Below are 21,029 nucleotides of genomic sequence, written 5' to 3' on the forward strand. Positions count from 1 at the left end.
AAGGCAGCTGTCATATTCTGTGAAACAGACTGAATTCCAGCCTGGAATTCATTCATAAGCATCCTTGTCATCCATGCATGACTCATCCTCTTTGTGGATTAGCCCCGGTGGCCACCACCACGCTCCAGGCTGCCTGCCCTCACCCTCCACAAGCGTGAGCTCAAGGAACTTAAATATTCTGTATCCACTGAAGAGGAAAACTAGGAGAGCCGAGCCCGTGGAGGAATAGAGCACGTCCCAGGTTTCACAGCGGGACCGCGAGGACGTGGGACTCGTTTGTCACACCACGCCAGGTGCCCTCAAATGAAGGCGGCTGGGGCCCCAAGTGAGCTGGGGATCAGAATGCAGTTAAGACACAGGCTTGGAAGAGCTGCACCCCCTCATTCTGAGCTAAGGGGTGTGGTTAAAAAGGAAGTGCTGTGTAAATCTCTAATTCAGCTGTGTAGTGAGAAACTTTCCTTGTGGTTGAGCAACCCTAAAAGATCCAGGCAGCCAAGAGAAATGGGCAAAGGGAGGTCATTGTTCTGCATTCTCATCAGGAAGGCCGGGGGCTCTCCCCCACAGGACACCCTGCCTGGGAATGGGAGAGAAGAGAAAGACTGAGTTTAGAAACTGGGCTTTGGGGTAAGACACCGGAGAAAGGCAACGGGTCAAGAACACAGCACACACCCCCTCCTGCAGCGGAATTTCCTTTATTGACATGGAGGATACAAGGGCAAGACATGACGCCCCCACGGGAGCTGCAAGGTGGCCTGTCGGAGGCAGCTGAGGGCGTGGACTGCGACCGGTGCCCACCTCTGAGTTCCCAGGCCTCTCCCTGATGGGGGCACCCCCAGGGAGCGCCTGGCCCCCCTCCACACTGTCCACCGCACGCTCCTCCCTCGGACAACAATTTCATCCACACCAACTTACCTGCGGGGTCTGAGAACTCGGGGAGCTCCAGGACCTGCGCTGGCAAGGTGGGGGGCTCAGGAAGCGTGCCAGACTTAAGCATGTCTAGTTCGGCCTGGAGTTCCCGGACCTTCTTCTTTAGGCGAATACAGTTAGGGCAAAAGGAGGTGGTGGGCAGCTCAGGAGGGTCGGATGCAAGAGAGGCCTCGGCGGGACTGTCGGCCTTGAACGACGAAGGCTCCTCCTCTTCGTCCTCCAGGGGGCCTGCCTCCTTGGAAGCCCCTTGGGGGATCTTCCAGTCCCCGTCCCCCTGGGTCCGACTGGCATTCTGCACGCCGTGCGACATCATCATGGCACACTGGCCGTAGGCATCATTCTGCTGCTTGGGGACCTTCCTGATGACCAGGGAAGTGCTCAGTGCGAGCTGGTGGGCTTCTACCTTCGCGGATTCCAGTGAGGCCTCCAACACATCCTTGAAAATGAGGTCAATTTTCTTCTTCTTGGCCTGGGGGTGCATGTCCCCCTCGTCAAAGCCACGCTTGTAGGGACTTTTGCCCTGTCTCAACACGGGGAGCTGAAGGGGACCCCTCAGGTCTTCTGGGTTATCCAGAGCCTGCTCAGACTTCTCCTTCTGCAACCTCTTCTCTCCTAGGAAGGAAAACCAGGGTGTGAGGAAGTGGGGAAAAGCCCCGAAGAGGAGAAACCAACAGAAAACAAAGCGCTCCTGTCAGGAAGTCGCTTGACGCATCCCTCTGGGCCTGGCCTGGTGCAGCCGGTGTGGCAAAAGCGGGGCAGATTACTCAGTGAAGAATCGGGCTAACCTAACATACGGTTGGGGAGTTCACCAAGGTCTTTGACATCATTTACATGGTAGAAAGAAACAGAAATGGATCACGGGGTCTGGAGTCAAAGGACCCCAAAAAGTGGCGAGAACTCCTTTTAAAGAGGCAGTTTCAACGTAGCCTTAAGTATCCACAAGTGAAAGTGAAAATCCCTCAGTTGTGTCTGACTCTTTGCGACCCCATGGACTATAGAGTCCACGGGATTCTCCAGGCAAGAATACTGGAGTGAGTAAGCCGTTCCCTTCTCTAGGGGATCTTCCCAACCCAGAGATCAAACCCAGGTATGTTTATAAGTTGAGCAAATGCTGTGGGAGTGGGGAGTTGGAAGTTAAGGAACTCGCCATCCTGTCATCCTAAAAGACGACGTCCCACGTGATAAGCTGAGTGGGTGGCAACGTAGCTCAGCTAAGTGCAGGAGCTCTCATGCCTCCAGGCTTCCCCTCCAGTCTTAGCAATTGGAAGATGGCTACTTCCACTTGATAGTTGCGCAGTCATGTCTGACTCTTTGGGATCCCACGAACTGTAGTCTGCCAGGCTCCTTTGTCCATGGAATTCTCCAGGCAAGAATACTGGAGTGGGTTGTCATTTCCTTCTCCAGGGATCTTCCTGATCCAGGGATCAAACCTGTGTCTCGTGCCTTACAGGCAGATTCTTTACTGTCTGAACCACCAGGGAAGCCCAATTTAATAAAAGGTACACAAAGCACTGAGTCCCACTTCTTCCTCCTCCCTGACTATCCCTTAGGGCAAAGTCCATCTTATAGCAACTGTCCTTCCTAATTCTTCCAGTAACCGGAAGATAGGATGATGTGAGGAAGCATGGCCTGAACCTCTGTGGGTCTCACTGATGACCAAGGCAGGGAGAAAAGGGAAGTCAGGGACACCGACGGCTACTGTGGGCTCCAAGATGACAGCCTCTAGCATGATAAAGCAGGACGCGTGGCCACAACACACGCTCAAAATACAGCCACTGTGTTTCCTTACCTGACAATTCTGACGTTTCCTCTTCTATTTCTTTCTATCATGTAAATGATGTCAAAGACCTTGGTGAACTCCCCAACAATGTATTATGTTAGCCTGATTCTTCAAAATGGCGAATACAGTTGCACAAATTGCTATAGATGTGTGGATGCTGCCTGCTCAAGGACAAGGTTATTCAAATTTTCTAGGATGAGCAGGAGATTTCTTTGGGGTCAAGGCTCCCAGAAAAAAAAATCTGTGGGTCAAAGAAGACCTTTAAACATTATGAAATTGATTCTAAAGCCTCCACAAAACATGGGGGAAACACCACAAAGTAAATCAATGACCCAAAGTGGACAAATAACAAATGAAGTCTTTGAATACATGTATAGATGCATCCTGTTCTTAAAAGATAACCACAAAGGAATAATTTATGCTCTTTAGGAAGCAGTTCTGGGCTCCAACTAATATTCCTACTTAAAGCTGCTCAGTCGCTCAGTTGTGTCCAACTCTTCGTGACCCTATGGACTGTAGCCTGCCAGTCTCCTCTGTCCATGGGATTTCCCAGGCAAGAATAATGGAGCAGGTTGCCATTTCTGTCCCCAGGGGATCTTCCCAACCCAGGGATCGAACCCGCATCTCTTGCATCTCCTGCTTTGGCGGGAGGATTCTTTACCACTTGGGCCCCCAATGAGAGTTCCTACTTAATAAGGACTAATAATTTAAGCTCTGGACTTTAGCAGGGCTCCAACCTCCAATTACAAAGAAGTCTCCTTCCTTGTAAGGCCTTAAGTGGTTCAGCGTGGGGGATTCCCCCCCTCCAGAGCAGGACAGGCACACAGATCTCAGACACCACTAACCGTATCAGAGGCTGCCAGAACTACAGGCTACATGGACACATCTAAAGGACACTGAGCCCATGGCTGCTCCCAAGGGCTTCAGGGCCAAGCCCACCCTCTGCTTGGACCCTGCCCGTCGTGGCTTCAGTTTCCTGCCTATTTCCTACTTCTCAGTCTGGCCAGGAATCGACACTCCATCCTCCTGTATCTGCACACATCTTGGCAGACAGATTTCAAGTCTGTCTGCCACGCTCCTTTGAGCCACTCCTGAAAGCTCATGCCCTTCTCTGAGCATTCCCCTGGGGTCTCAGGGCTCTCTGAGGATGATGTAGCTCGAGGTGCTTTGGAGAAGACACTGGGGAAAAAAGACATTACAGATCCAGAAGAATTCAAGAAGATCCTGGCCAAGGGATGGAACCTGTGTCCTCAGATACAGCTTGGTTTTCTCTTCTTCTGATTACAAGATTCTTTTGGAGATTTCCTGACAGTCTTCATTCATTTCTTCTTTTATCCATTCAACAAAGATTTATTGAGCACCTAATCTGTACCAGACACTTTCAAACATGGCATCTCCGGAGATCAAATGGAAACCATTGCAATCATGTCATGAAAATATGCCTTCCCAAGTTTAATTGGCAAATATGTGCCCAACACCCAGCTCCAAAGAAGACAAGAGATGAGTGTATCTATTGGGTCTCCTCTCACTGCCCATCCAATCACCAGATACCTTTTACCAAGTCAGGTAGCAGCTGTGTTCTCAGTGTCCACAATTTGCTTTGCTCTGTTTTGATTTTGAAGATAGCGTCATTCCAATGGGTCCTCCTCACTCCTTTTTCATCATTTCTCTTCATAGTCCAAATGAAGCTTTATTTAGAATAAGTAGGTTGGTCAGAAACATGATATAGTGAGGCTTGGGTGTAGGGTTTGGTTCCCAGGACCAGATGGACTCTGGGTCTTTGGATATGTGGTTTTAGTTCAAGGAAGGTCCTGTTGGAAAAATGACCTGGGCTCGCCCATTTGCACTGGCATGGCTGAGGACGGACTAAAAGAGGCAGAGAACTAGGAGCTGGGGGATATTTTAAACCACTTTCAAATGATTCGTTTAAATGGAGCCTGGATGGACACCCACCCACCAGGCTATGATCCATGTATAAACTCACCTTCCCACCTCTCTCCAACCTTCTTCTAAGAGAAATTGTTCTTTCATAGCATATTATTACAATAGCTAGGAATGAGACGAGGAGGAAGGAGGAAGAAACTGGTTTTGTCCGGGAGGCCAGACAACACTGTAGGTTAGAGCTCAGATCCTGGACTGAGACAGACATGGGTTAGGAGCCTAACTCTGCCCCTGCTGACCACTGTATTTATCTGATGAGTGAGTCACTGTATTTATCTGCTGCGCAGTGTCTACACTTGTAAGATGGAGAGAATAATCCACATGCTATCATTAGCATGTATATTATCCATCTAATTCTCACCACACATTCACAGAGCAGGTGCTAATGGAAATGATTACACAGGACACTGTAGAAAACACGTTTAGCACATATGAAGTACTTAGTAAATACCACCTGTTATTGCTGCTATGATCGAGCCAGGGGCAGTTTACAACATCCTTCCATCAATCTGAGTTGGGGAAACAGAATCAATTTTGATTATATTATTGGCACTGGAGATGTTCTCACTCCCTCATGCTCTGAAACATCTATAATAGAGCTCCTGACCCTGTCTGGGGAGGAGGACACACTGAGGTGCCACTGGTCCATCCCAGAGCAGCTGCTCCAATCTAGCCCATCAGTCTCCCTGAGTTCCTCCGGGTCTCCCCCGTGCACAGTGTTTCCCATCGGATTGCCTAGGAGCACCTACAGAAGCATCTCTGGCCTCGCTGGGGCTCGGCGGCGGGCGTGGCCCACCCCCACGTGTGGACACTCACCTCGGGCCAGGTTGCGGTGGATGGTCTCCTGGGACATGCTGTGCAGGCGCTTCATGTAGTCCTCGCTGTACCAGACGCGCAGCCGCTCCCCCGGCCGGATGTCCCGGCAGGCCCGGAAGTAGATGCGCTCGCTGTGCTGGAAGGCCAGCAGGTTCTGCTCCCTCTCCTCCCGGGAGATGACCACGTACCTGGGGGCGAGGGGGACAGGTGAGAAGGCGCAGGCCACTCTTGGGCGAGTGCCTGCTGGTACCAGGCACGGTGCTGGGCAGGTGCCGGTGGCTGGATGTCCACGCGCATGTGGGCACCTGCCAAACTCTACAGGGCAGCTGCCCTTGGAGGACAGGCACCCCAGCTGGAGCCAGTCCCTTGTCTCGCTGTCTGGTGTGACTTCAAGCAAGCCTCTGTACCTCTAAGAATCTGTTTGCCGAGACTGGAAATGACACCTGCCCTGCCCACCTCCCAGGTTCTGGTAAACGTAAGATTCAACCCCAGATAGATAGGTGACTGGAAAGCTATTTTTCACTAACTTTTTTTCTTAAGTCTTTATTGAATTTGTTACAAAACTGCCTCTATTTTACGTGTTTTTTGGCCACAAGGCATGTGGGAACTTAGCTCCCCTAGTGGGAATCAAACCTGCACCCCTTGCATTGGAAGGCAAAGCTTTAACCACTGGACTGCCAGGGAATCCCCCTCTTCACTAACTTTTAACTGCAGGGCCTCCCAGATACCCGCAGGCCTCTGATGGTGGTAAGGGTGAGGTTCTTGAATTGTTTCCAGTATGTCACAAAGCCTAGCAGGAGGAACCGATGTGACAGGGGTGCCCACGAGATCAATGAATAAATCCTAAAGGTCAAAGTCTTAAAAGGAAAAAAAAAAAAAGGATGCCCAAGGGAGATAGGGGAGGTAGGTAAATAAGAGGCAAGGAAAGGTGAGCTGCAACCACTTAATCTAAGTCATTTTCAGGTAAGGAAACTGAGACTCGGAGAGGCTAAGTCACTTGCTTAAGGTCACACTGCTAATAAATGGGAAATAGAGCATTGAGGTCTACGCTTTTCCCACTAGAACTCACGGCTCCTTTGCGGGCATGTAAAGCACCAACTTAGCAATGCCCAGAAAACTTTCAAAGTTCTGTCGAACCCTTAGAATTTGCAGCTCTCACCCATTCTCCCTGAAATGACATCTCCAATATCCAACCTGCCACCTCACTCACCTCCAAAAGGTGAGATGATGCAACATTTGCAGGGAGGTGATGATGTACAGACCAAAAGGACAAGAGGACATTATTTGGCGTTTTAGGGTTCTGTACTACCCAAGTGCCTAGGAAATTTGCAGTCAAAAAAGGGAGATCCACGAGGGAGGAGATGTATGTATACACACAGCTGATCCACTTCATTGTTCAGCAGAGACTAACACAACATTGTAAAGCAATCATCGCCCCCTGCCAAAAAAAAAACACCCTTCTTTTCCTTATGCTATGATTTGTCTCAAAAGCTAGGGAAGAAATCAAAGTCTGTCTGACTGGCCCAGCCCAGAGAACTGTACTTGTAACAGTCTGAGGGAAACCATAGTTCACAGAAAAAAAATCCAAATGGATGATGAATAAATGAAAGTATTCAGCATCACTGATAAGAAAAGAGGCACAAAGTAGCACACTGTATCGTTGGCACAAATAATTTTTTAAGTGATCAGGTCTGTACTGGTAAAGGTGGCAAGACTAGGGTTTCCCATTCTAATGGTGGAGAATAAACTGGCACAACCCTTTGGGAAACAAGCTGGCAACACGGACTTCAACAAGTATTTGTTCATTCATGTTCACAGCAGCATTACGCACAAGAGTCAAAATGTGGAAGTAACCCAAGTGTCCACTGATGGATGAATGGATAAACAAGATGTGCTATATACCCCCAATGGAATAATAGCAATAAAAAGGAAGGAAATTCTGACCCATGCTACAACAGGAACGATTCTTGAAGACACATACTAAGTGAAATAAGCCGGCCACAAAACAACACATAGCATATGATTCCACTTCTGTGAGTCGTCAAATTCACAGTCAGAAAGTAGAATGGTGGTTGCCAGGGGCTGGGGGAGGGAGAGCAGGGAGTCAGTGTTCGGTGGATACAGAGTTCAGCTGGGGAAGATGAAAAGGGTTCTGGAGACGGATGCTGGTGCTGTTTGTCCAACACTGTGAATGTACGTAATACTACTGAACTTTACACTGAAAATGGTAAATTTTATGTTATGTGGATTTTCCCACAGTTTTTGTAAAATTAAGAAAAGAAAATATCCAAAATGTTAAGATGTGGATCAAGATGCAAACTCTGCACACAACAGACTTGTTTCACTGCTTATAATAGTGCAAAAGCATCTAAATGTCTAAAATCAGAGAAACGATTTAATAAACCGTGGTATATTTGTATGCTGGAATGTTACTCATCTACAGAAAAATCTTTTCAAAGAATCTTTTATGACGTGGAAAAACGGTCCCGATATAATGCAAAGTGGAAACAATAGGACTGGTGTATTACGGTTCTAATTGTGCTTTAAAAACAAGCCTGGTAAACCACTTGAAATACACCAATGTTTTAGCAGTGATTAGCCTTTATAGATGGTTCTACTTTATAATTTTCTGAACTTTCCAAGTCTTCCTCAATAAGCAATTATTACTGTCAATCCCTCTTCCCCACCCCCTAAAAAAGCCAATTCCAGGACAAATGCCAAGTCCAGTACAGGCTGGCAGTGGGGACAGTCCTGGTGGCCAGCAGCTTTGGGAATCCGCATCTTGGCACCCCAGGCATAGCGCCCCTCACATATAATCTCAACTCCCCAACTGCAGGAGTCTGTTTTTCCTTCACACGTGAGATTTCTTCTGAATGTGCAAACTCTTTTTCCAGTCCCCATTTTAGCAAGAGCCTGGGATTTGACATCCAAAATTAATCAGCCTAGTGGTCAGCACGGAGCAGAACTGAAGCAAATCAAACTTTTCTACTCCCTGACGTGGAAGGCGAGCCATTCACTCATGTTTTGTTCTAACAAGATTCACTTGAATCACAGAGCCCAAGGGAAACAGCATACAATCTTTCCTTTTTCCAGTTTCTAAACAGCTATCCAGCTCTAAAAGATAGAATTATTTTCCCTGACATTCAACTTAAAGAGAAAAAAGTAGATGAGGAACACAGAACGATCAGAGATTTATTCCAAAGAGCAACCTGGTGAAGACGTCAGAAGGTTTAGGAAGACTGAAGTCCATTTCCCTTTCTACCTCCTCACACTTTGCTAACCCAACAAGAATCAGTACTTAGGAAGAAAGGTCCTACTGAGCCTTTCCCTTCTCCAGGGGATCTTCCCAACCTAGGGATCGAACCCAGGTCTCCTGCATTGCAGGCGGATTCTTCACCAGCTGAGCCACTAGGGAAGCCCATTGCTTAGCACAGGGAACTATAATTGATATCCTGGGATAAACCATAATGGCAAAGAATATAAAAAAGAATATACATAGCTATATATACACATATGGGGAGACCTGGGTTCGATTCCTGGGTTGGGAAGATCCCCTGGAGAAGGAAATGGCAATCCACTCCAGCACTCTTGCCTGGAAAATCCCGTGGACAGAGAAGCCTGATAGGCTACAGTCCATGGGGTCTCAAAGAGTTGGACATGACTGAGTGACTTCACTCATACACATATATATGTAGGTATAACTGAATTACTTTGCTGCACAGTAGAAATCAACACAACACTGTAAATCAACTATATTTCAATTAAATAAATTATTAAAATATTTAGGAAGAGAACTCCAAAACTTTGTATAGATCACAAAGTATCTTCAAAGATCAAAACTGGTTCAGCATCCTGTTGTATTTGGTTGTTCTGAAAGTTGGCATTTGAAATAAGATACACATGGGAGCTCTCAGTGAATCATAAACAATCCATTCCCCTGAAAAGATGTTTATGTTACATCATTTTTGAAGTAAAGCTAAATGGAGCCAACTAAGTCGCAACATCAACTATTTCTAGCCAGGTCTCCCACTTTCAAGTATTTTGCAGTAACACCCAAATGGCTGGATCCACTCCTAGAATCCCTCTGTCCCCACCCAACAACCCCCGTGTGAAGAAGCACGCCTGTTCCATCAACAACCCCCGTGTGAAGAAGCACACCTGTCCCATCACATGGCTGCAGGTGAGCAAGGGCCCTTCCTGGAACAGAAGGCTTCCAGGGAGTGAAAATCTTTCTATTTGTTGTTTCCAGGTCACTACCTCGTTGGCTGGAAGCAGAGAGTATGTCAGAAGGATGATAGAAAATGCACAGCACAGGCTGATCTGTGAACACTAGTGCTTATTTGACAGTTTTTCAAGCCCTTTGAAGCAATCAAAGGGGTGGGTGGTGGTGGTGGTGATGGTGGTGGGGTGGTTCTGGACTGAAACTTTCATGATGATAATGGATTGTTTTTACTCTCAGCTCTTTGCTGACTTTGGGTATTGGCTAGATAAGCTCTAAGACAACACTTTCCAGACCTCACCCACTGGGTCTTATCAAGTGCACCAGAGTTTCTAACTGGCTCAGGAAATGAACTATCAGTTTCAACTCAAGAGAGAAAACAACCTACAGGGCATCTATTTTGTCGGCGGGGATAGAGGAAGGCCAGGTTCAGACACCCCCACCCAGTGGCTCTGTCTCTGATGGAAAGGAAGCAGCCCAGGCCCCGAGGCAGAGACAGGAAAGGAATGACCGAGGAGAGGCTGGGCTCCGTATTCTGCTAGGCACTGAGGTCTCTGGGCTGGGAAGGTCTTTGGGTCAGGCATTCACCCCCTAGATCCTCACCTGGACTTTAAGAGAACACCACCCAGCCAGCCCTCCCTCGGCACGGCTGGCCACCTCAGACTCTTAGAAGCGATGTCCCCATCTAAAGGCTGAAACTGGCTGTTCATTCACTTCCATCCACTGGCGCCAGTTTCACCATCCTGTTTAACTTGCTAGCCCCACATTCCCACTGAAGCCAAGAAAAGGAAGCGGAAAACTTTCCCATCTGAAGTTGACAAGTCCTTGCATCTCTGTGTCCCTTCTGCTTCCTACGTGCCCTCTTCTCTCCCCAGGGCCAGAGGGAGAGGCCAGCCAGTCACCACTTAGCACTTTGACCTTGGTGGGAAAGACCCCCAGGCCTGGTTTCACAGCATCTTTGCATCTCCTGGAGATGGGATAATCTTCATTTCCACGACCCTGCTTTTTGGTCAACAATGGTAGAGGAGGACCTAGATTCCAAGAGATCAAAGACAGGCTGGAATCTTCCAGAAAGTGGACGGATCCCTGGTCAGGACCTGGGCATTTCCTGCCTGGGAGACTCTCTCCCTGTGACTGGAAATAAGCCAGGGCAATGCATAGGTCAGGGGGTCCCTTTCCTGCTGAAGAAACTCCCCAGGGGAGCCAGAGGAAGTCACTTCATGAGAAATCTCAGAGCTGGGTGAGCAGGGCTTTACCTGTACCAGTCAGACACCCAGATCAATGGGCAGGTGAGCAAAAAAAGTGAGTGTCTCAGAGGGGGCCCTGAGGTACCCTGCCAAATGGACAGCCCCTGACCCTTCCAGAGTCTCCTGCCAGAAATAGTGGGGCTTTTCCCCCCAGGACGCCTAACATACTTTTAGGGGACAAAAGGTAAAATTCATCGAGCAACATCTCACTTTTGATGAGCAGAGAAATTAAACACAGTGAAACGATTTCTTATGTGGATGCTTTGCCTCCCTCAGCCCATCAATTCCTTTCCTTTCTTTTAAGGGTGCTGAACACAGGGCGTCTGTCTGAGAGCTGATGGGACCTGGAAAATGCCAGGGGCACTCAAGCCCCTCTCACCAACATGTTTTCCCTCAGTCATCTAACCCTTGCTTTGGGGGCCTTCAGGTTTTCACAGCAAGCGAAGAAAGAGAATATACACCAAAGAAAGATGCTGGAGACCAAGTGTGTTCCAAGTGTGAGATCAATTCTTTTTATTGCCATCTTAACAAAAATACTTGGGAAGGCAATCTTTGATTCCAGCATCAGAGGGTGGGGCAATGCCAGGCAATATAGTCAAGCCATCGGGCTGTCAGACAGGGGAGTGTTCACTTCTGGGGATCGGGAACCCCCAAAGAACCACAGAACGGGAGAAGGAGCCCAGGACACTGCAGTCGCCCTCCATTCTCCCAACACGGGGCAAAGCTCGGGCTGGGTTTAGAAGCAGCACTCCAGGAACGGCCATGGCGGGCACTGGGCACAGTGATCCTCCCAGACCCCACTCTGGCTCTAGGGGGCTGGTGTGGAAGGATGGACAGCTGGGGATATATGGCAGCCTCAGGCCAGGGAGCAAAGAGGACACAGAGCTGAGCTGCACCCATGTCAGAGCTAAGCTTGCAACTGCCACCCCCTGACCCCCAACTCCCTCCCTAACTCGAAGAACCCGGCTCTTTCCCCACACTCCAAAACCAAACACGAAGCTTTGAGATGTGTGTAGCTAATGCGTAGGCAGCCCAAGCAAGCGGAGGCATGGCATGCTGGAACCTGGAACGGGACAGGAGCCCTGCTGGGTTCTGGGTTCTTTTAGAAGCCAGGGGAGGGGTTGCCTTCTAGATCCTGAGATTTGGACCCTACTTCTTCCCAGCCACTGGCTGTCAGCCTTAGTGTCGGGGTTGGGGGGGTGGGGGTGGGGGGGTGGAGGGAGGGGTAGGTGGGGGTGGGGTGGACTCACATCCTAAATGCTGCTGTTGCCTCCCACTCAAAACCCAGAGGGCTTGGAAGAGGCAGGAAAGGAGTAACACTCCTCCCAAGTCTAGATCTGGCCTCTGGCAGGGGAGCTGGAAAAATCCACAGGTCCGACTTCCGGTTCTACCCTCACCCCCGAGTAGATGATGCTGTTTCATTTGTCATCTATGAAATGCAGATGAGGATGGTGGTAATGATGACCGTAACACCTGACTTGGCTGCCTCTCCCCCTCTGTCCTGAGGACCCACCGAGCTCACACGCTCAGAGAAGCGTAAAGTGCTCTACGATCACCAGGTCGGGTCTTCCCCTTCCTCTGATGTCACCTGGCTCTCCTCCCCGCCCCACAAAAGGCAAGCACCGCAGCTGAGCACACGCGTGCGTGCACGCACACACGCACAGAGGGCAAGCAGAAGGCCAAGGCAGGGGCTCAGAGCCCTGGGGGAGGGGAGGGCAGACCCCTCCTGGAGGGGCTGAGCTCTGCCGGCCCATCCGCAGGCCTCGCTGCCCCCCGCCCCAGCCCCTCGAAAGCAGCAGAATCAGGGCCTGGGAGGCTGGTACAGCAGCCCTGAGGATGGAGAGCAGGATTCCATTGAGATGCTCTTGCAGCCCCTTTCCCTGCAAGGCCTGCTGCCGCGGGATGCAGACCAAGAGGAGGCTGACCTTCCAGGACAAGCAAGCATTGAGCAGGCAGTTTTTCCTGCATCTTGAGCACCTGCCAAAGATGAGGGAGTCGGGCTGAGCCCAGGGCAGCCAACCTGTATTCAGTGAGGAGATGACAGTCCCCCCAGCACCCTACAAGGTCATCGATGATGGACACGAGAGACTGGCCCCCCCGTCTCAAGGCCAGACGCCCCTCCTCCAGCTTTCTTCCTCCCAGTGCAAACTGGCCGGCTTAGAAATTGTGCTTTCTCTTCCGAGACCTGGTAGTCCGTGCTGGAGCTGGTACTGGGGGTGCCTCTGGGGGCTCCACCGGGTGAGCCTCGGCTGGGGGGCTGGGGCCCACGGGGGCGGCCCCGGCAGGCCCCCGCTGAGATGCCTGGACCCCATCCCGGATCTCCATCAGCGTCTGGCATGCCTGGCTGACGCGGCCGCTCAGCTCGGCCATGGCCTGGCCGATGGCCTGCATGCTGCTTGCTAGGTCCCGGTGCGCGGCCACCAGCTCCTGGCAGAACTGCCGGAACACCTCAGTCTGCTGGGCGTGGGCATGGAGGAGCTGCCAGTCCAAGCCCGCGCTGGGCGGGCCGGGGTGCGGCCGAGGGGTCCTGCAGGCAGCCTGGGGCGAGGGCCGGGGCAGGGCCTCCGGCTTGGGGCCCACCGTCTCGGACTGGTCGGAGGAGGAGGAGGAACGGAGCAGGGTGGGCCTGGCCAGGCAGGCCTCTTCCTCCGGTGAAGGCCGCAGGGGCACCCGCAGTGGCTGCCTCGAGGGCCCAGGGGTCTCCTCGTCTTCATCATCTTGGGGGATAAAAAAACAAAGAAGGGCGAATGATTACAACCCGGAGAAAGACGGCAGCTCTGGGCTTGGACACAGCCCCCCGCCGGCAAAGTTACCAGCGTCCCCCGCCCCGCTACCCCTCTGTCTAGTTTGGCCTCTGCTTGCTCCCCATCCACCCGTGGAAAAGCATCTGCTCCCTAGGCCCCCAGGGTGTTTGGGCCAAGCACCCCAGGGAGACAGCTGAGCATGAACCCCCCGTGGTCCCCAGGCTCCCTTCCTATCACAGGCACAGCGACACTCTAGAGGGAACGTGGTCCCAGGGACGGCATGTCAACCCATGGGCTCACTTCCTCTCTCTGCAGCTCAGTTTCTCAAAGCAAAGATAACAACTGCTCTACCTACCTCCCCGACCTCTTGCCCATCTCGCAGGGCTGTTAAGAAGACTATACAAGAGGACAGAAGAAAGCTCTACACTGCCAGAAAAGTACTATGAGGCTCTTGGCCACCGCCCCGAGTTCCAGCCTCCACGCGGCCGTTTCTGAGTTGCTTGGGGCCACCTTGTGGCCTTGCTGGAATCTGCCACTTTTAGTGATGGTGGGGGAAGCTCACAGACTGGAGAAAGGAGGCAAGGGATAGACCAGCCCAGACAGGGCGGAGCAGATCTACCTGGGCGACCAGCCCTGCTGCCCCCTCAGTGGCCCCAGGCGGGCTCCCGGAGCAGACACAGCCCATCTACCCAGGAACACCCGATGGCACACAGGGAGCATCAGACAGACCGCTCCGCGCGGCCCGTCACAGGGAGGGGCCCAGCCCTGCACACTCAGATCTCGGCGGCTCTCTCACGACCAAGGTTGTGCTGAGCTAATTCCCATAGCAAGAGTGAAAAACACACAGGCTGACCCTTCAAAAAGGCACATGTCTCTGCCTATATGCGAGGCGGGGGGCTGAATTCAGAACCACCCCAGGGAAGGTGACAGGAACACAGATTCTGGTTGCCCTGGGCTGCATGCCTCCCACGAGTCCTGGCGTCCCCTTGGGCCAGCATAGAGAGCCGAGTGCCTTGTAGACCCCCACTTGGTGGACTCCCACTTTGTGGGGAGAGGGGCGCTGGAAGGAGCGGGATGTACTGTGGTGATGTCGCTTCCCTCCCTTTCAGGGCCTCGTCCCACCCAGCCTCTGGCCAAGTGCCGCAGCAGCTGGGAAAAGGAGGGCCCGTCCCGCCTGCGGTGGAGGGGTCCTGGGTCCCCTGCCCAGCTCACGTCACGTTTGGTAATCTCATTACCTTCAGTCTCGGAGAGACAGAAGGATGAGCAAGACAGAATTTAAGAAACAGACTTCACCTAGATAGCCCCCTTCTTTTTCTCATAATTTGGTAGCATCGTCCTGAAACTTGGGAGCTGGGATTCTCGGGGACCTGGCAGACCCAGGTTCGAATCCCTATTCTGAATCTACTCCTGAGACTACCTCTGCGTCTGAAGCTTAGTTTCAGAGGAAGCTTAGCTTCATCTGGACCACACAGAGGTCAGACTAGAGGGTGCCCTCCTTCGTCCTTAGTTCTTAATAGCTGACTCTGAGTAGCCCCCTGTCAGGAGCCCTCCCCAGGCCAGACAGGAAATTAGCACGTTCCCTGCAGTAGGGGGCCTGGGAAGGGAAGGCTGGGTCTCTGTGAACCATCTTCCCCTGGGCTGGCCCGGCTGGCACCCCTGGAGCCCTCCTGCCCTGCTGGTCACTGGGAAGCCGGACGGCCTCCAGCTGGGCCCGCAGGTGGGGGCAGATTGCGCAGAAGCAGAGCTAAAAGTGGGTGGCAGCCCCAGCAAGGAGTCGGGCGGGGAGGCGCGGGGGGGGGGGGGGGGGTGTCTCGAGTGCTCCCCCTTCTGGTGAGCGCCAAGAACTACAGCCCCAAAGGATGGCCGCCCCGTCTAGGCTGGGAGCTTCCACACCCACCCAGCCCCTGGCATCAGCGTTCATCCTGAGCCATAAGGAGCAGAGGGAGAAAGAGGAAGATACTTGCTGAGGGAGAAGAAGAGGTGGAGGGGGCCATGGGGAGAGGAACCAGAGCGCAGAGACAGGAGTCTTAGAGAGAGCTTTGGGGCAGGCACAAAGAGGCAGAGGACACAGAAAAAAGAAGCCAGCAAGGCACCGCAGAGGCCCCGCGGAAATATCACAGAAACAAAGACCCTGGGAACAGGCGCACAGACAGCCCTGAGCTTTCGGGGGCCCGGGACTTGGCCGGCTTCCTCCGACGCCCCTCCCCCCTCGCCTGCTGCACTGGGCTTCCCTGGCTCCGCTCTGTTCCTGGAACGTGCCAAGCGCCTTCCCGATGCGGGGCCTCGTACATGCTGTTCTGCCTGCGAGGCCCTCCTCCCCTCCCCTGCGCTGCGCCCCACGCACACCCTCCGGGTTAACTCTTCCCCACCCTTCCTCTCCATTCAACTGTCTCTCCCCGGGGTGGGGGTGGCGGGGGGTGGGGGAGGGCGGCGGAGTGCTTTCCCAGCCAGTCCACTCCTGCTTTCAGACCACCACCGCCTGCTCCCTAATCTGCACGGCTGAACCCAACAGGAAAATGCGGGTGCTTGCTTCAAAAACTTCGAGTTTCAGGAAAGCGAGAGCGCAAGAGCAGTCAGCCCAGCTCCCAGCCCTTGGGGGAACACAGGTCGTCAGCCCACCAAGTCAGCTCTGCTCTCAGGACTTCCTGCATCCATCTACTGATCCTTCTTTACGCATTTCCTCGTTCAACTGTTTAATGAAAGGGTTCTTATTCTCACGAGTCTAAGGAACTTCCCAAGAGCAGCGCTGGGGGAGGTTTTAGAATCAACTCTGTCTTCCCAGCTCCCAGCATCGCGTTCAGGACATATTCTAGAATGAATGAAGGGAAAGAGGCGGGGAGAGGACGGAAGTGGGAGAAGGAAGGAAGGAAGGATGGAAGGGCTGGGTGAGGCAGAAAGGAACAGCAGAGAGAGAGAGAGAAGGCAGGTGGGGGGGGGGGCATCTCCAGGAGTGAGCGGGAGGCAGGCAAGGGGGGCGCGGGGAGGGGAGCAGGCGGGCGGTACTCACAGCTGGTGGAAGGGCTGTCCGTGCCGTCAAGTTCCGCCCTGGGGAAGCCGTGCCCGGACCGGGCCGTGAGCAGCGCCGACTCGATTGCCCTCTCGTGGGCAGTGAGCACGATGGTGGGGGCTCGGCCCCCGGCCCCGGGGCCCGACAGGGACTGCTGCATGAAGGCCAGCTTGTCCTTGGTCCTCCGTTTCATGTCATCCCATCTGTGCTTAATGTCCTTGACGGAGCGCGGAACCTGGCTGACGGAGGTGATTTTCCGAGCTATGCCTTCCCAAATCTTGTCCCTGTCGGCATGGGACAGCCGCATGGTCTCCCTCCCAAAGAGAACCGCTTCGTGGTGGGTCACCTCGGTGACCAGAATGTCCAGCTCCTCCTTGGAGAACTTGGGCTTCCTCTTACGCTCGGCCAGGGGCGCCACGTTCCTTGGGTTGAATATCCCACAAAGCACAATGGGGTAAATGACCGTCAACGCGGCAGGCCTCCTCCTTCCTAAGTGCCGGCCCCCAGCCGAGGAGCCAGGAGGCGCCCAGGCGCCCTCGCCCGCTCGCCGCCACCACACCCTGCTCCTGGCGCCAGGCCCCTCGCACTGCCGCTTGCGGGGCAGCAGGAGCCGCGGCGCGCGCGACAGGAGCGCGGACGGAGCCGGATGCTTTCCGTTTCGGGTCCCGCCTGGCCTCTGACTACCTGCGAGGAGCCAGGGCAGGCAGCTCGGCAGCCTCCCCTGGCCCCCTTCTCCCCATCCTGGAACCAGGGGTTGTTACCGACCGAGAAGGGATAAGCACGCTGATGTAAAGAGCTTTAAAGCCCTCAACAGGCATGAAGGATCCTTACGGGGGTTAGGACGAGGCCACAGCCTGAAGTCAGAGATGTTTGCACAGGCCTATGGAGCCCAGGCGTTTGCAGGAAGATTCTTGCAACAGGGAGATTATTTACAGTGGGCTTCCTAGGGGTGACGCCCACGATTAAGGCGTGGTCACAGAAAGCTTGTTCTGCACCCTGGTGGGTCTCTTCCCCTTCCTAGTCTCCCAGGTCCCCACCTTTGGGTGTGGGCAGGCTCCTCCCAGTCCCGACCACCACTCCACTGCAGCGCTGGCAGAAGCTCCTTTTTGGCAGCTCATGGGTAGGACGTGAGGAGACCCTGAGCATCCATGGGGAGACAAGGTCCACTTTGATGGAGACCAGGAAGGACCTTGGCTTCCATCTGCACAGAGGGTCCTCGGCCACAGGCACAGCACAGCCCTTACCCCCTTGGCTTGGCACCTCCTCTGGCTCTGCGACTCATTCTTTCCCACAGTGTGGTTCTGTCCACCCTTTATCCCATGCCCATGGTCCCAAAGATCCACCCAAGAGAGCATCCTAGAGTATGATGGGAGACCCAGAGTCTGATTCATTCCCTCTGGCTGCTGCCAAAGCCACAGCAAGGGACAGGGCACAAAGATCCTTCAGCCCTTGTCTCCCCACCCCATCCACCCAGAATACCAGAGCCCAAGCGGCCGAGGAAGAAGGTGGAGGCTTTGTCATCTGGCCAAGACAGCGGCTGGGGCCTGGGCCTTGCACTCAGACAGACTTTAGGATTAGAAGCTGAGTCTCCTGTGCAAACCTCGTCCCCCCCACCTCCCCCTGGTGCCACCTCCAAGGGCTGCCAAGAAGAGTCTGTTCAGGGCTTCTTAATCTCACCACTACTGGCATTTAGGATCAGAAATTCTTTGTTGGTGGGGGAGAGGGCATTCTGGACAGTGTAGGATATTTACCAGCATTCTTTGCTTCTGCTCGATAGAAACCAGCAGCATTCACCCGCAGAGTTGTGAAAACCAAAAACATCTCAACATACTGCTTCCAGGAGACTAAAAGAGCCTCTGCAGGGTTGTGGACCACCGATCTCATGAATGCAGAGCACCCAGCATGGGGCTGCCATAGAGTCAACAAGTGGGTGTCCATTCTATTCCCGGCCTAAGCTTAGGTTTTGAGAAAATTAACCAACTCCATTCGATCTTCTGCAAGCCCCTAAGCTAGTGAACATGTCCTCACATTAGAAGGAGCTGTACAAATGGAAGCCGTACATTAAGGGGGAAGAAGAGGGTCCCAGGATGAATTGGCTTTCCCCTCAACCCAGGAACCACCCGAGGGCTATCTCCCCAGCAATAAACCATAGACCCAACCCCAGCCTACCCCCTGAGTCTCTAATAAGATGAGGGCCCACCAGCTGTGGCCACCCTGGCACCATCTTGGATCAGAATGGGTCCTGGAGCAGGAACAGGACGGACGCCAGGCCAGCAAGGCAGCAGTAGCAGAACCCTCGTGCACAGAGAGAACACTGACCTAGACGCTCAGAGATGGGCTCCAGTTCTGATCTGCCGCTGACCACATCGTCTTGACCCTGCTCTGCTCTGGGCCTCACTTTACCACTGGAGCATGAAGATCAGAGCAGAGCAGGGGTTCTCAACCCCAGCAGCGCATCAGAACCACTCCGGAGAGCTTTACAAACTGCCGATGCCCTGGGCTCAGTCCCAGCCCGATGAAGTCAGAATCGCAGGAGGGCCAGATGATCACTCAGTCAGCACAGGTGGTGAATCCCCTTCTCTGCAGTGATGGCAAAGCCTTGTCCCCAAACTGAAGGATCAGAGATACATGGAAGAGCGGAACTGAATCAGCTCCCCTGGCCAAACTACAGTGCAGAAAGGCCTGACCCAGACCGCACTCAAACACACGCCCCTTTGCTTGCCTAAAGCCAGGCCAGAGCCACAGGCCAGGGGTCTGGGCCATGCAGGCCATCTGGTCGCCCGCTGGACACCTGGTCGCCACTCCCCACTTCTGAATCTTTGCTCATAAGTGCCCTCAAATGCCTCCCTTGTAGGCCCAGCTCAAATGGAAGCTGTACATTTCCACCCTCGCTTTCATCTGAGCCCCCACAGCACATCGTCCTCACTTCCTTGGAACAGCCTCATTAGAAAAAGCAGTTTCCACAGCAGAAGGTGTGAGTCCTGGGAAGGCCAGGGGAGCTGGGCTGGGCCCATCCATCTAGGATGCCCGGTACAGGCTCTGACTCACCGCAGGTGCTCAGGAATAAGGGCTGAGTTGCACGTGCTCAGCTGACCTGCACCCAGTGATCGGGGAGAAGAGGGCAGCCAGAGATGTCCACCCGCCTTCTTGGAGCCACTTTCAGTCCACAGCTGACCTGATCGTGTGAAAGGGGGGAGGTCCCCACGGCATAAGACTGGGGCCTGCCTGTTCTCAGCGCTTCCGCTTCTGCACCTGTTCAATCGCAATAAGGACAACGGCTCCGACAAATCAGGGGGCGAATCCTTAAGTGTCCCGGCGAGTATCCACAGCCGCCCGGCTGCCAGCCGGCCTCAGGTGGGAGACCCGTGGGCAGTGGGGCCCAGTGGAAGGGGACCAGACAACTCACCGCAGCCTCCCCACCTCAAACCAGTTTCTCTGCATTTGCTTGGCAAGTCTCAGGGTTTAAATCCAGCAGACTCCCGTTAGGGAGGCCCTAACTGCCCTCCCTCCAAGCATGATCTCTCCTCCACCCTCCAGCCCCCAGCCCCACGGGGCACAGAACTGCACACACACTGACAGAGGGCCCGATCCATGGTGCGGTACTGCCTCGGGTTCAGCCCTCCAAGATCCAGCTCGCAACCCAGCTACTAACCCCTTCACAGCTCCTGAATCCCAGAGACAGGCCACCAAGGAGGCAATGAGGCAAGACTGACCTCCCATACTGCCCGGTGATGCCATCGGGCAGGGCTCCCCCCAACTCTCAGGCACACCACACAAGCCAGCAGCATAGAACCCAAAGGACAGCTCGGCGCAGCTGCCGCTGGGTGACCCTGGGCCAGTCTCCTGCTTGCTCTGGCTGGCAGTGAAGGATCCTTCCGGTGCAAACTTCTGTCCCCAACAACAGACAAAATCACTCTAACAATCAAAAACTGAGTTAGAGACCATGCCCTTTTCCCTGGGGGCCTTTTACACAATGGCTGGGAGTCGCACTTCGATGTTTCCTGCACCCCATCCAGCCAGAGTTTGCCTGCGAGAGGTGTCACAGTCCAGGGACACCCCCCACCTCCATGCGAGAATGCCAGCAGGCTGGGGCCTGGGGCCTCCAGAAACACTGACATGTGTGTCCCCATAAACAGCTGGTCTGGCCAGAGGCCTCCTCCAGAACCCCTGATGGAAGCCTGGGGGAATCAGAGGATTGGTCCCCTGGAGCTAGACATGTTCCTGCCAAGAGCAGTCCCGGGGCCTTCAGGGACTTCCACCACTGGAGACTCTAAAGGGCCAACGTTCTCCCTTGGCCTCCTTTCCAGAGTTCGGACAAGGCTCCTGGGAAATCAGCAGAGAGCGGGAC

General features: G+C 53.5%; 2 protein-coding genes across 4 annotated transcripts in view; both read right to left on the bottom strand.

The window, feature by feature from the left end:
* LOC102190340 (zinc finger protein 862) overlaps positions 1-21,029 on the bottom strand; it is an 86,455-nt gene that overhangs the window by 4,114 nt on the left and 61,312 nt on the right. For 2 of the 3 annotated variants that reach the window (XM_018059201.1, XM_018059200.1), the window contains exons 6-7: positions 5,465-5,652; positions 913-1,539 (exon numbers count right to left, since the gene is read on the bottom strand). In XM_018059201.1, the coding sequence (XP_017914690.1) occupies positions 913-1,539; positions 5,465-5,652 (815 nt within the window). The remainder of the gene's footprint in view (positions 1-912; positions 1,540-5,464; positions 5,653-21,029) is intronic. The other variant, XM_018059202.1, reaches the window with a different exon arrangement.
* Positions 11,416-21,027, bottom strand: LOC108637651 (myb-related transcription factor, partner of profilin-like). Its single transcript, XM_018059203.1, has 2 exons — positions 16,682-21,027; positions 11,416-13,647 (listed from the first exon to the last, which is right to left on the bottom strand). The coding sequence occupies exons 1-2, from the start codon at positions 16,986-16,988 to the stop codon at positions 13,088-13,090; spliced, it is 867 nt and encodes a 288-aa protein (XP_017914692.1). The 5' UTR covers positions 16,989-21,027; the 3' UTR covers positions 11,416-13,087.

The sequence above is a fragment of the Capra hircus genome, chromosome 15 (assembly GCF_001704415.2).
Source record: "Capra hircus breed San Clemente chromosome 15, ASM170441v1, whole genome shotgun sequence".
NCBI classification, from domain to species: domain Eukaryota; kingdom Metazoa; phylum Chordata; class Mammalia; order Artiodactyla; family Bovidae; genus Capra; species Capra hircus.